This window comes from Rhineura floridana, chromosome 3 (assembly GCF_030035675.1).
Source record: "Rhineura floridana isolate rRhiFlo1 chromosome 3, rRhiFlo1.hap2, whole genome shotgun sequence".
In the NCBI taxonomy this organism is placed as follows: Eukaryota; Metazoa; Chordata; class Lepidosauria; order Squamata; family Rhineuridae; genus Rhineura; species Rhineura floridana.
In genome coordinates, this window is record NC_084482.1 from 223,020,309 (window position 1) to 223,036,314 (window position 16,006).

General features: G+C 42.3%; 1 protein-coding gene across 1 annotated transcript; it reads left to right on the forward strand.

The window, feature by feature from the left end:
• Positions 1-450: 450 nt before the first annotated feature.
• Positions 451-15,706, forward strand: LOC133379045 (vomeronasal type-2 receptor 26-like). The gene is made up of 6 exons (XM_061613654.1): positions 451-659; positions 7,658-7,949; positions 9,531-9,788; positions 11,844-12,071; positions 12,414-12,540; positions 14,796-15,706. The coding sequence occupies exons 1-6, from the start codon at positions 451-453 to the stop codon at positions 15,704-15,706; spliced, it is 2,025 nt and encodes a 674-aa protein (XP_061469638.1).
• Positions 15,707-16,006: the final 300 nt, after the last annotated feature.

Genomic DNA, 16,006 nt, shown 5'->3' on the forward strand with positions numbered 1-16,006 from the left:
CCCTGCACCTGCCCTTGGACGCACATAAAGAGTTCAGGATTTTGCAATACTTGCAATACTGCTTCCCCTTATAATTATCAAAATCATGGTGATTTTTTTCATCTTCTCACCAAAACTCGAGGGATTGGTCCAAAGACTGGCTTTGAGTCCACTAAATAAACATCAGAAGCAAGAGCGACTTGACGTGACGCCCTGCATGTGAGCCAGAAAGAACTGGAGCATACATGCCATCAGTACCACAGAGAGCCTGGGCTGAGATTTAGGGCAGGTGAGGAGAACTGGGTGAGTGTGTGGTTGACTTACTACCATCCCCTTCAGATGTGAAGCCTTGGCTGGCCTCCGTCAGTGTTAGGGAAGCCTTGCAGAAAGCGTTTGCTTTCATCTAATGATTCTTCTAATTAGCTGAGGGGAGCAGCCACAACGGAGGTGGCTCTTCCAGGCAGACACAGCATGGTCCTTCTTCTGCTGCTGCTGCTGCTGCCTTATGCAGACTGTGGGATGCTGAAGGCGAAATGCCCCTTGACTTTGGAGAGGGATGAAATAGATCCATTCAACTATTACAGGCCAGGAGACCACCTCATTGGCGGGGTCATCTCGGCCACAAGAGCTTTATTTCATCCACACGTCTTCAACGAGCCTCCCTTTACTCGCTTTTCCCAGTAAGTCACGTTGTGGGAATGGAGTTAACTGCTTCTCCACTCAGTATTGATTTCACAACCTCCAGTTATTCCCAACGGCCAGGCTGTTTCCTGATCCTACTAAATTTCTGTCCTGGTTTGCCTTTTCAAAAGGGGAGATGCATCCATGCTAAGGCACCACTGATTGCTTAATCTGCCTTTTCAGATGTTGTCCCTGGTGAGGTCCTTTTTCAACTGTAAAGTATATTAGCATATGACAACGGCATAACTTTAACATACAGAACAAACACCAACTTTTCTTTATAGTCCTGTCTGAGACACAGGTCTGTAGCTAAAGTGCTTCTTTCTTGTAAGTGCAAAAGGCCAGGATATCCCCAACCCCCTCTTGCCCCAATGAAAAACTGCCTATTAAGTCAGCAAATGTTTCCCAATTGCTGCCTTTAGCTAGCAAAGTAGGATCAAATCCACTACGAAATTCAGCAACCGTAAGTTTTCGAAGAAGGAAACCATTATAAATCACTTCCAGATGACCTCTTTATCAAGCACTTGTCCAGATTTGTTTGCATTATACAATGTTACATCACGCAATAGTTATCCTACAATTTCTAATGCATTTCCCTATCACTGTTTCTTTCCTTAGAAGCAGGTTTAGTGTGCAAGGACTCAAATCCAATGGAGGATGAAGGATTAAGCATACCTTTTAACCATAGTAAAAGATACTGGCATTCCTTTTGTTTAGATTAGACCTGAACCTTTGGCTGCTGCTTTCGATAAAAGCCTGGCATAGTTAGTTTGTTTATTCTTGGCCTATGGCCAAAAAGGCAAAATAAATAAACAAGAGAATTCCTTTTGACACTACACCTTATGCTGTTTAGCAAAATCTCTACTTATCTACCTGTAAATAAAGGAAACGAGTTTTTGCCTAGTTAAATCCTGACCATTTGCTTGTAGATTAAAGGGGCCAGGAGACACCACAGCACTCATAATAAAAATATCCCCTTTAAAACCTGAAATTTAGGACATCTCTACCAACAGCCTGTACATACAGGGTGGCAATATATTATGCCTTTTTGGTAGAGATGCCATATGTACAGCATATAGTATGAGAACTTATTAGGAACTAAATTAAACCATCCTAATTTGCCTGATATTTGGTAAAAAGGGATGATACAAAACTTTGTTCTGTTAGGAAAATTGGATTAGCACTAAGGGAGAAATGATTGCTCAGCCTACATGGCTAGATCAGGGTGCTGTCCAGTGTTAAGTGATGTGGGGATTAGGACTTCAATCTTTCCCTCAGTGAAGACCTTGAAAAGAGAGGCATGAAGTAGCACAGGAGCTTAAGTGACCGGGTAATTACAGCACTTTAAAGTTAAAGAATTATCAGTAGCTTTTAACAGCGGAAGTCTGTGAATGGTTGTAGAGGGTTGTAATGGTGAAAGCTTGTTGCCAGAGAAGGTGGAAGAGGTGAGATGGAAAGTGAAGAATTACAGCGAGAAAGTTATCTGGTGGCCACCATAAAAACATGATCGCCACAGGGTCATAGAGTCGCCATAAATCGTAATCCACTTGAAGGCACATAACAACAACAAAAACAGGAAAGGCTGATTTTATGGTAGAGATGGAGGGGAAGATGGTTTGATGGAAGTTGGTTGATGGTCATGAGAAAGGGGAAAGTGTAAATGTTGAACCTGTGTGAGAGATTTTTTACTGCTTGTTTATTATTTGCATTATTATTAAATTTATATCCCACCCTTCCTCCCAGAAGGAGCCCAAGGTGGCAAACAAAACACTAAAAGTACTCTAAAACATCCTAAAAACAAAAGACTTTTAAAATATATTCAAACAAAACATCTAAGAAACATCTTTTTTTAAAAAAAAAAAACAGCTTCGAAAACATCTTAAAAAACAATTTCCAACACAGACTGGGATAAGGTCTCTACTTAAAAGACTTGTTGCAAGAGGAAGGTCTTCAGTTTCTGAATTGTGTGTTTGTGTGTGACTGAATAGCTTGCGGGAAAGAATGTGTGCCAGAAGGATGGTTACTGAAAATGAATTTTCAGTTAGAGGGGAGAAATCTTGGTTGTTTGTCCCACCGCACGTCATTCTTCTACCTCTCTTTAAGTTTGTTTAAGCTAACTTTGTGTCTGACCACAAAGGACTAACATGTATTTTGTGTATGTGGCTCAAACAGTTGAAAGTATTTTCGACCCCCTTAGGCTTCCTTTGTTCTCTAATTCCCTCCCTTAATAAATTTATGTTTTCAAGAGACATTTGCAGTTCGAAGTTAGAGCAGGCTGTGGTCATCTGAGTTTAACCCCCCCCCCGAGCTATAAAACAGACTCCTTAAGAAATCAGTCACTCAAAAATCTAGGCTAATGTGAAAAGGTTTCATTTACAACCCATTTTTACAAGCTTTGGCAAATTTTGTAAGGAAAAGTTAGAAAAGTGGGAACCCTTTTTTACTTTTTTTTTAAGATTGTTTGGTATCAATACTAATGTCAGAAAAGAAAAATATTTGGAAGTTAACTAAACGTCCTGAAGGTTCTTTCTTTCATAAAGGCTATAAAACTGCATACAGGGTATAAAACCTTTTCTGAAGGTGCTAGCTCCCTGGTAATTGTTTTACATTTGTTTGTAAAATATACAAAATACCTGTCAGGTATGCTTTAAATTGGATTCCTGCACTGAGCAGAGGGATGGCCTTGATGGCCTTATAGGAGCCTTCCAATTCTGCTACTCTATAATTCTATGAATCAGCAAGAGGGGAGGTGTCCCAGAGAGGCAGCAAGCCTTGGAGAGAGATTTTTGAAGGGCAAGGGTCACATGTATTTTCAGCTATTAGACATGGGAGGGTCCATGATTTTAGCCTGTGTGTACTGCTGCATGAATATTCGCAACTGCTGTAATTTCACTTGATCTGCAGTCTGCAACAACACAGGAATGTACTCCAATCTCCAGGGTTGTCGAAAGTTATCCACTCTCAACTTTAAACAGCTCCCTAACACACACAAACAGAGAGGGAGAGAGGGAGAGAAACAAACAGCAACTAGACTATATCTCATGCCTATGAAAAATGTGGCACAAAGCAGGCTTCCTCCACCTTCGGTCCCCAGATGTAGTTGGACTACAACTCCCATCAGCCCCAGCCAGTTTACACAATGGCCAGGGATTATGGGAGCAGTAGTCCAACAACCTGGTGATGCAAGGTATAGAGTACATAGAAGTCAGACACTGTGGCCAGGAAAATGGAATGTCTGGAATATGGAATGCTGGGGAAAGGGAGAGTCATGGCAACTGGTGCTGGGAAACAGATGCTAGGGGCTTGAAAGAGATCTGCTGGGGAAAGAAAGTGTGGGAGAGGATTATGGGGAAAAGCTGGGTCCTAGAAGGAAGGAAAGGACAGGGAAAGACCAAACAGCTTCACAGCCAAGAGGCTGGATAAAGACCGCCTCTCAATAATCGTGAGGCAGAAGTGCTGTGAGGGGCAGGCAGGTACCATTTTGTTTATGACATTTGTGTGGCATCCCATGAACAGGAAATTCTCACAGGAAATTACAATACATAAGTAAAAAACCCAGTACAATGGATTCAAATTACAGGAAGCCAGATTTGAACTGAACATCAGGAAAAACTTGCTAACTGTTAAAGCAGTACGACAATGGAACCAATGACCTTGGGAGGTGGTGGACTCTCCAGCACTGGAGGCCTTCAAAGGGCAGCTGGACAGCCACCTGTCGGGGATACTTTAAGTCGAATTCCTGATACGCCTTCGATTATGACTTACGGTGACCCTGTGAATCAGTGACTTCCAGTAGCATCTGTTATAAATGTTTGGCCTTCCTCTTTTTCTACTTTCTTCTGGTTTCCCCAGCATTTCTGTCTTTTCTAATGAAAAGACTAAGATGCATCCAGACTCAGAAGAAGGCAGTGGTAAACCACCTCTGAATACCTCTTGCCATGAAAACCCTATGAATAGACATGTCGATTAACCAGCACAAAATATTCTGCACCTCCTCTTTCACATGGAACATCAGGAAGAACTTCCCAACTGTTAGAGCAGTACGATAATGGAACCAATGACCTAGGGAGAGGGTGGGCTCTCCAGCAATGGAGGCCTTCAAGAGGCAGCTGGACAGCCACCTGTTGGGTCTGCTTTAATTTGGATTCCAGCATTGAGCAGGGGTTGGCCTCAATGGCCTTAGAGGCCCCTTCCAACTCTACAATTCTGTGATTAAGTTATGAGTACCGACACCTCATTTTTTACCAAAAAAGCACTGGATATATGTTTTTATTTACATATATGCACAACCTCAGTGTAAGGGGGTTCATCTCTCAGCATTAACACTCCAACAGACCTTGCTCCCCTAGGACTTCTTCAAGGACACCTCCCCAAAAAGCCTATAGCTTTGGATTCATCACAGAAAGCAAGTCAATCCTCTGTGTCATTCCAACTGCAGAGGAGACTAGCCCTTACTAGCCCCTGACCTATTCTGCTCCTGGTCGTAGGATGATATGGCTACCAGCCAGGCAAGAGGGAAAGGCCTACCCACTCCTTCTGGAGACATTGCAAGCTTCTTGTTTCTATAGCAACACATCTGCACGTGAAAAGAAAAGATGCTTAACAGCCTGAGCTAGGGCCATTAACTTAAGACAGAGACTGGTTTGACCACTTCAGCAGAGAGCTGTAGGACTTCTGGGAAGTGCTGAAGGACTTGGGTGCCCCTCCCTCTTGAAACTGGATGCGGGATCAGGATCTGTTGGGGTGTTAATGCAGACTCAGCCTGCGCATATGTGAAAATAAGCCATATATCACAAAATGTCACAAACCTCCAGTAACTTTGCTCCAGAAGAACAACTCTTGGGAAAAAGCCAATGTGGCTACACGGAAGACTGGTGGAGGAGGTAAAAGTAAAAAAGAGAATGTATAAAGAATGGAAGGAAGGACGCATCACCAAGGAAGAGTACCGACGAGCGGCTCGGGCTTGCAGGAATAGCGTAAGGAAAGCTAAAACCCAGAATGAGCTGAGGCTGGCGAGGGAAGCGAGGAACAACAAAAAGGGGGTTTTCAGATATGTTCGAAGCAAGAGAAAGACCAAGGAAATGGTGGGACTGCTGCTCAATGAGGATGGCAAAATGTTGACAGATAACGAGGAAAAAGCAGAACTGCTCAACGCCTATTTTGCCTCTGTTTTCTCCCAAAAAGGGAACAGTGTGCAACCTTGCATCGGTAGCAATCTGAGTAAGGGGTTGGGATTGCAGTTTGAGATTGATAAGGAGATAGTCAGGAAATACCTAGTTAACCTAAATGAGTTCAAATCTCCAGGGCCTGATGAACTGCATCCCAGAGTATTGAAGGAACTTGCGGATGTACTCTTGGAACCTCTTGCCATCATCTTTGAGAAATCCTGGAGAACGGGAGAGGTGCCGGAGGATTGGAGATGGGCAAACGTCGTCCCGCTCTTTAAAAAGGGTAAAAAAGAAGATCCGGGGAATTACAGGCCAGTCAGTCTGACTTCAATACCGGGAAAGATATTAGAACGGATAATAAAAGAGTCCATTGGCAACTATCTAGATGACAATGCTGTGATTAGAAGGAGCCAGCATGGGTCAAGAAAAAATCCTGTCAAACTAATCTCATCTCCTTTTTTGATCAGGTCACTAGCCTAGTAGATGGTGGGAATGCTGTAGATGTCATCTATCTAGATTTCAGCAAAGCGTTTGACAAAGTCCCCCACGACCTTTTGATTAGCAAACTAGTCAAATGAGGACTACATGGAAATACTGTCAGGTGGATTCACAACTGGTTGGAAAACCGTACTCAAAGAGTGGTCGTCGGTGGCTCTGCTTCAGACTGGAAGGAGGTCTCGAGTGGAGTGCCACAGGGTTCTGTCCTGGGGCCGATACTCTTCAACATTTTTATCAATGACTTAGATGATGGGGTGGAGGGAAGCCTTATGAAGTTTGCGGATGATACGAAACTGGGAGGGATAGCTAACACAATGGAAGACAGGAATAAAATCCAAAGGGACCTGGATAGACTAGAAAATTGGGCTGAAATTAATAAAATGACATTCAATAGACAAATGCAGGATTCTGCATTTAGGCCACAAAAACAAAATGCACGGGTACAGGATGGGAAATACCCGACTTAGCAGTAGTGCGTGTGAGAAGGACCTTGGAATTGTAGTGGATTGCAAGTTGAACATGACCCAGCAGTGTGATGCTGCAGCAAAAAAGGCAAACACGGTTTTGGGCTGCATAAACAGAGCTATAGTTTCCAGGTCGAGGGAAGTAATAGTCCCACTATATTCTGCATTAGTCAGGCCTCATCTGGAATACTGCGTTCAGTTCTGGGCGCCTCATTTTAAGAAAGATAAAGACAAGTTGGAGCGGGTTCAGAAGAGGGCGACGAGGATGATAGCCGGTATGGAGAACAAGTCTTATGAGGAAAGGTTGAAGGAACTTGGCACGTTCAGTCTGGTGAAGAGAAGGCTGAGGGGCGACATGATTGCACTCTTTAAGTACCTGAAGGGCTGTCACAGAGGGTAGGACTAGGTCTAATGGTTTTAAGTTGCAGGAGCGTAGATTCAGATTGGACATTAGAAGGAACTTCTTGACAATAAGGGCAGTTTGGCAATGGAACCGACTGCCTAGGGAGGTGGTGGGATCCCCTTCGCTGGATGTCTTCAAGCAGAGGCTGGACAGCTATCTGCGGGAGATGTCTAGCTGTGGATTTCCTGCTGTGAGCAGGGGGTTGGACTCGATGGCCTACAAGGCCCCTTCCAACTCTATGATTCTATGATTCTATTTCCCCGACCCTGACAGCATTACGTGAGAACTGGCTGTTGAGCTTGTGGTTTTGGCTCTGGAATCAGTGTTAGTAAAAGTAAAGCTGTAGTAATTAAATCTAGAGCTTTATATTGTAGGTAAAAAACTTGTTTAAAAAAAAGAGCCAGATTTGAATCAGATATGTTCATTGAATGCGGGATGGTGATGCTCTGTGTATATTTTTGCAGGAAAGCAGCCACAAAGTACTGGCAGGTCCTCTCCTTCCTGTTTGCCATTCAGGATATTAATGGGAATCCTGAGCTCTTACCCAACATCACCCTGGGCTACAGCATCCACGACAACTTTTTTCATGGAAGGTTGACGTACAATGCTTTATTAGACTTGCTAACTACTGGGAAGGCAAATGTTCCAAACTACAACCGTGAAGGATGGAGTAATCTGTTGGCTGTTCTTGAAGGGGCTGATTCTCAAAACTCCATCCAGATTTCAAGCTTGTTGGGCATCTATAAAATCCCACAGGTAGGAATGGAGAGGGGCTGGGACATTTGCTAGATGAGCCAAATTGCAGACAAGGGCCTGACCTGGCCACTGTCCAAAGCTGGCCTTGCACATACTTATATTAAGAGAAGTTCACATTAAAATGCTGATTAATTTTCATGAGAACTTTAAAAAAGATAAATTCACAAAGTGATGTGGAAATGTGAAGTGAATTATAAATATTAGAAATTGAGAGAAACCAAAATTGACGTATTTGTCCATCTGTATTGTTGACACAATGTCATCCTCATCAAAATAAGATGTGTGACATCAAGATATTGAATAAAATTACAAGTTACAAACAATTATTGTTTGGAGGGGGCAATTCAGACAACAGAGATCTTTCAAGAGAATTGGATACTGTTTATTTTCTATCGGAATCAACTAATACCGATAAAATGACTATTGGAGTCATAGTGTCTTTGGGATTGCAGCTTTAAATGTCTTTTTTAAAATAACTATTCAATGAATTAAAAAGGGAGACATGGTCAATGAGGGCCAATAACCAGCACAGATGCCCTTTTAAGCAAGCAACAGAAAAGCTGGCATGGACACATGGGTTGCGGTGCTCTCTTTGATAATACTAATACATGCATCCCAATCTCTGAATGGTGTGACACTTCTAGGGGTTCCTGCACTTACTCAGGGTTCTGATTCCTTGGAATGAAGGTCAGCAGAGTCTGTGGTCTCTTATAGGATATACGGTTTCATATATACAACCTGAGCATAAGATGGAAGGGCTCACAGCATTAACACTCCAAGAGATCTTGTTAGGCTTCTAGGGGAGGCTTCCTAAAGCCATAGCTCTGGATTCAGCAGCACAGAGAGCGAGGCAAGTCTCTTTGTGTCTTTTTGAACTCTGAGCTCCACATCAGGCTAAAAGACAAAATCTACCTCCTGCCCCAACCAGGTGACAGGGAGAGCCACCCTTGTTCTTATGGCAACACATTTGCTTTGAATCAGGTCTTCAGACATGTAAATCAGCTCCATCAACTTAACAAAGAAATTGGTTTGACAAGTTCAGCAGATTTCTCTACTATAGAATTACAGGCTTGGAGGATACCCACAGACATCATCTGGATCAACCCCTGAATCCTATAATGATACCTTTCCTTCCCTTTGTGTCAAAGGGAGATCCCATGCACTCTTTTCCTGCCTCTGTATATGTGTGTGTGCATAAAAGGGGAATGGAACATCTGTGGTACAGGTGGCTACAGCCCTAAATGTTTGGGAAAGTGGGCATGTTTCCCAAGAGCGAAACTTTAAAGTTTTTTTTAATTCATTTAAGGCATTTATAATCCACTTAATATTTCAGAATTCTCCAAGTGGTGTAAAACATTAAAAAGCAACAAAACCATTAAAACAAAAATGCAGTCTGAAACCCATGGAACAGCAATATAAAATCATATAAAAACAGGGATGTAGGGTTATTCATATAAATAAAAACAGGGTGTGTTCCTATGTTTTCAAGGAATTCCTGTGCAAAACACTATGTCTTTACAAGGGAAATATTTGCTATTTTGGGTAACAATAATTGGGCTTTCTTATTCCTTTCCTTGCCAGGTCAGTTATGCTTTTGTCTCTCCTGTTCTGAGTGATAAGACCCAGTTCCCTTTTTTCTATCGGGTGGTTCCCAGAGAAGAATTCCAGTACCCAGGGATTGTCAAGCTGCTCCTGCACTTCAGGTGGACGTTTGTTGGTCTCATTGCTCCAGACACTGACAATGGAGAGAAGTTCCTGAAGACCTTGACGCCTCTGCTCATCAGGAGTGGCATCTGTGTTGCCATCTCAGAAAGCTTCCCACAATTTAATAAGAATCAAGTCGATATCAATCTTTTTGCATTTGAAAAGTGGAGACAAGTCAATGTATTTGTTTACTACGTAGAGACTAGCTATATCTTTGTGGGACTGTTATTTATGGTAAAAATATTTGACACAATAATAAAACCTATTGTAGGGAATGTCTTGATCACAACAGCTATGTGGGACATCTCCATGGACTTAATGTACAGTGGCTTATCTTTCCAATGTATCCATGGCATTTTTTCCTTCTTGATTGAGACAAATAAAAAGGCAACATATGATGAGTTTCTACCCTTTTTCATTGCTATGAAGCAATTTGGGGAGAAATCTTTTAATTGCTCCTATTTAGAGCATGCACTGTCGGTGAAAGGCTGGACAAGATGCAGAGAGAGAGAGGATCTGGAGATGATGCCTCAAGACAAACTGGAAAGAACCCTCTCTCTAGACAGCTACAGGATTTATCGCAGTATCCAAGCCACGGCCCGTGCGTTAAAAGCTGCGTATTCATCTCAGTCTAAGTGGAGGGCAATGGAGGGTGGCAACAGGATGGACGTTCAAAGGCTACAGCCATGGCAGGTATTTCCTTTTCAAACACAGATATCTGTGCTGAACATGACAACTGAATGTATAATTCCAGAATCATTGTGCAATTAGGCGCTGAGAAAATATTAAATGTAGTGGGGCGGTGCAATTTTGCAAACACAGTTGTAGAACAGCCTGAATTGGTCCCTCTTTGTGTCCCCTTGTACTGGCTTCAGAGGACACAGCCCCTCTGGTAACAGCCCCCATCAATGTAAACAAATGTAAAGAAATGCATACTGGAGCAAAAACCCCCTTAATTCCCCATATATGCTCATGGGGTCTGAACTGGCAGTGACTGACCAGGAACAAGACCCTGGGGCTGCAGTGGATGGCTTGATGATGATGATGATAATTTAATCAAATAATCAATTAATCAATTAAATTTATATCCTGCCCTTCCTCCCAGAAGGAGCACAGAGCAGCAAACAAAACACTGAAAACACTCTACAACATCTTAAAAACAGACTTTAAAATATATTAAAGCAAAACATCTTAAAAAACTCCTTTTAAAAAATGCTTTGAGAATGCTTTAAAAAGCCATTCCAACGCAGACACAGACGGGATAAGGTCTCTACTTCAGAGGCTTGTTGAAAGAGGAAGGTCTTCAGTAGGTGCCAAAAAGATAACAGAGATGGTGCCTGTCTAATATTTAACGGGAAGATGTCGACCCAATGTGCAGCAGCTGTGAAAAATCAAATTCCTTGCTAAGGATCATTAGGAAAGGTATTGAAAATAAAACTGCCGATATCATAATGCCATTGTATAAATCTATGGTGTGGCCATATTTGGAATACAGTTCTGGTTGCCTCACCTCAAAAAGGATATTGTAGAGTTGTCAAAGGTTCAGGAAAGGGCAACCAGAATGATCAAGATGATGGAGCAACTCCCCTCTGAGGAGACAAGATTGCAGCATTTGGGGCTTTTTAGCTTAGCATAAAGGAGAGTCGTAACTGACTTGAAGGAACATAACAACAAAACTGCTTTTCATTTATTAAGCAGTTTATAAATCTTGTTAAATAAATAAAAACAGGTGTGTACTGATTTTTATTTTTATTTTTTTTTAAAAAAAACCTTTTTCACGTTATATATAGCAGGGTTTCCTGCATCTGTATTTATAGAGAACAGAGAACAGCTGTTTGTCAGGAATATTTTTTAATCAGCTTCCACAATTTGATGCTGAGGAAAGAAATTCCAATTTATGTCCCACCTATATTATAAAACTATAGTTTTTAATAGTACAACTTATGCTGGCCTAGCCAAAAGTCTCGTTTATTTCACTGGGACATATTCTAAGATAAGTGTGTACAGGATGGAAGACTTAGACTTACTTACCTGGGAGTAAATCCCATTGAATTCAAAGTAGCAAAGATTTTAAAAGACACTTAATTACCAGCTAGGTGTCAGAGGAGATCCAAGCATTTAAATGGGCAGATTTGGATAGCCAGTGTGGTTTACATATTTTGAATGATGCTCTTTTGTCTGCCATTACAGCTCCACCCTTTTCTGAGGAGCTCCCAGTTCTATAATTCTTCCATAGACAGAGTGTATTTGGATGAGAATGGGGAGCTGGCGGCCGATGTGGACATTGTGAACTGGGTGGTGTTTCCCAATAAGTCTGTCATCAGGGTGAAGTTTGGGAGTTTATACAGACAGGGGTTCCCAGACCTAAAATGCACCATTGACCAGGATGCCATTGTGTGGCCGAAATGGCTCAACCAGGTGGGGGAAGATCACATCTTTCATTCCATTGCATCTCCTCACCTTAAGCTCTAACCAGTGTACTATGCTTTGTGTGGGGCTGCCTCTGAATACCTGTCAACTCCAATGTTCAGCATTTTAAGAGCTAGCAGTGGCTCCCCATGAAAATGTTGTATGTTTCAGCTTTTTTGGGGGGGAGGGAATCAAATTTCTCATTACATTTTCAATGAGGTTGCTTACTTTAGTAACCCGGTGACCAAGATTTTCCCTACCCCCTGCTATATTTAAACTGCAAAAATCCTTATATCTGTAGAACAGTGAGATTTCCACATTTTCCTTGATGCTCCTTGTCTTTATGCTTAGACCCTGCCTCCTTCCAGGTGTGTGGAAAGCTGCCAGCCTGGATTTGTCAAGGTGGTTCAGGAAGGGAAGCCACTTTGCTGCTACGACTGCGTTCCCTGCGCAGAAGGGACCATCTCCACTCTGGAAGGTGGGTGACTCCAGTGGAAAGGGGCACCCTGTGGGAAAAGGTGGACTCAGATTAGGGACAGACAAGAATTCTGCTGAAGTTGGCTTTACAGTAGCACCAACTTTTCCGGTAGTTTGCATATTCTCTGTCTCTGCAGAGTGTTTATGCTTGCTCCAAATTTCAGCCACTTAATCATTTGAATATAACAATATTGTTCTTGTATTTATTTTTTACCCAGAGCACAGCAGAAATTAACACAGCTCTCTCTCTCTCTCCCCTCCACTTGAATAATTCAAGCTCCAAGTGGAGAGTGAGTGAGCCAAACCTAGTCTCTCTGTCTCTTCTAGAAACAAAAACCCAACCTGTCTGATAGTATAGCATTTAAATGATTAATACTACAGAGATTTAAAAGTCAAACCTAAAAAAGCCTCTCCTTAATGTGGGCGAGACCCTCTAAGCTAGCATTTTAATCTCTATAGTATTAACTCTTTTAAATATCCTTTCACCTTGTTGCTTCCCCTCATTTTATTTGTGACTCCTCCTCCTCTCTCACACACACTTATATCAAACCAGATCAAAGCTGAATATAATGAAAACAAGCAAGTGATGTTTGGCTCAAGGTGCTTTGGTAGTGTCAAGCATACTTGTGACCAAAAGAAACAAACAAAAAGGTCTCTGGAGGAGAAAGTAATCTCATCCTTCACTGGAAATCTCAATGGGGTCCAAATATATCCCAGAGCCAGTGTGATTTTTTTTACCAGATCTGCATGAGAGTTAAAGCACATGACTTCCCCCAAAGAATCCTGGGAACTGTGGTTCCCCCCTCACAGAGCTATACATTCCCATCACCCTTAACAAACTATACTTCCCATGATTCTTTGGGGAAAGTCACGTGCTTTAAATGTGTGTTGGATATGCTTTGAATGTATGGTGTTGAGCTGCCCAAAGTTAGTAGCAACAACTGGGGTGGTGGAAGGAGGCAGTGGACATGGTAGAAATCAACATAATCTGAAAGCAGATAGCTACAAGGGCTTGCTTGAACTTGAGAAAAGTAAGATTAACCAAACAGGAAGTTCTACAATTGTCATCTTTGTACGGCTAAAACCACCCAGACATTTTTGAGCTTAAAATGGGCTTTGTTCAGAAGGCCTGTCTCTGAGTTTGACATCTGCATTGCAGGTAACCAAAGAGTGTGTAGAAATGGAATTAAGATCTCAGGAGTCGTTGATGCTGTGTATCTTGAAGTAACCCAATTGTAAAAGCTGTCGAGTGATATGCAGCTGAGTCAAACTCAGAGTAGAACTACTGAAAATCAAGCGACTGAAGTTACATAAGTCCATTTATTTCAGTGTTGTAAATCTCTAAGGGCCTGTTCAGCTATGACTGGTTGGCCTGCCAGTCCATTTTTTTCTCACCCTAAACCACCTGGCAGGGTTATTAGAAGGTGTGAAGGAGGACTGTTGGCACCTAACATGTGGAAAGCCCTCCCCATTGAGGTCAGGCGGTGGCCGACTGTGGGGTGTTTTCACAAACTGAAGATAATTCTCTTCACCCAGGGTTTCCCTCACACTTCATATTACTAATATCAGTTCCTGACGTCCTTGTAGAACAGCATGCTGCTCTGGATGGGCCCTTGGCCTGAACCAGCAGGTGCTTTTCATGTCCTTGTGTGTTCCACCATACTTGGGCCATGGCTCAAGCTGCTCTTGTATCCTTCTATGATCAGCATTTCAGCCTCCATTCCATGCACAGGCTGCTCGTATCAAAATTAAATTGATTTCAAGACATGTTTCAAAAGTGTTTCACATTTTAAATTGTTTTTGGGGTGATGGTTTATGATGTTGTTATGAAATGTATTTGTTTAGTAAGCTGCTTAGGGAAGAAATCAATAAATGCCTGTCTAGCCAGAAGCTGCCATGAGTGGTTAACCTTAGCATAGTCCATGTTAGTCCACTAAACTACCTGACGGGGTTATAGTGAGGTGTAAAGGAGAGCCATCTCAGTTGTGGTGACTAACATATGGAATGCCCTCCCCATTGAGATCATGTAGGGACCCACTGTGGGGTGTTTTCACCAACTCCAGACACATCTGTTCCCTGACCCTTTATATTATGAATATTGCTTCCGGATGTCCTTGGTCAGTGTGCTGATGTTATTGGTTTTATTTATTTTTATAGTTATGTTTCCTTATTCTGTGAGCCACTTGGATATTTCTTTCTGTAAAAGAAAAGTGGTACAAATGGATATGAGGTAAATATTACTCTTGTTCTTTGCAGATGCAGAACGTTGTACCAGGTGTCCAGAAGATCAGCATCCAAACAAGGACCGTGATCAATGTGTCCCCAAGATTATAACCTTCTTGGCCTATGAAGAATATTTGGGGATCCTCTTGGCTTCCTTTGCCCTCTTCTTGTCTGTAACCACAGGCTTTGTTATAGTAATCTTCATTAAATATCTTGACACTTCGATAGTCAAAGCCAACAACAGGGACCTCTCCTTCATCCTCCTCATCTCCCTCCTGCTCTCCTTTTTGTCCTCCTTCTTCTTCATCGGCCGGCCAAGGAAAATGACCTGCCTTCTCAGACAAATGGCCTTCAGCATCATCTTCTCAGTTGCTGTCTCTTCTGTTTTGGCAAAAACAATCACGGTGGTGCTGGCCTTCCTGGCCACAAAGCCAGGGAACACAATGAGAAGATGGCTGGGGAAGAGTCTGGCCAACTCCATTATCATTTCCTGTTCAAGTGTCCAAGTTGTCATCTGCACAATCTGGTTGGGGAACTCTCCCCCATTCCCAGAGTCAGACATGCATTTCCAGCCTGAAGAGATCATGCTGCAATGCAATGAAGGGTCTGTTGCCATGTTTTATAGCACCCTTTATTACATGGGCTTCCTGGCTGCCATCTGCTTCACAGTGGCTTTCCTAGCCAGGAAGCTGCCTGGGGCCTTCAATGAAGCCAAGCTGATCACCTTCAGCATGCTGGTCTTCTGCAGTGTTTGGGTCTCCTTTGTGCCCACCTACCTGAGCACGAAGGGGAAATACATGGTAGCCGTGCAGGTCTTCTCCATCTTGGCCTCCAGTGCTGGGCTTCTGGGCTGCATCTTCATTCCCAAGTGCTACATTATTCTACTGAGGCCTGATCTCAATACCAAGGAGTATGTAACAACAAAAACAAAAGTAGTGACCTGATTCTTATGAAACATCTTTTCAGAGATATCGTTTAGTACATGCAACACGAATCCTCCTTAGTGTTTCAAATTATGTGAAATTATTCTTCAGAAGAAACTGTATATCTACTTTCCTGGTTCCAGATACTGAGTGTCAGACACGTGCAGTCTAAAAATGCACCCAGAACAATTAGTTTTAAACCTTTTTTTTAAAGTTGTGACAGAAATTGGCTAATTCCTCTTTATTACTAAAGTGCAAATCAAATAATTTGTTAATAAAAAAAACCCCAGGAAATCTATTTATTGAGCATCCATTTTGATT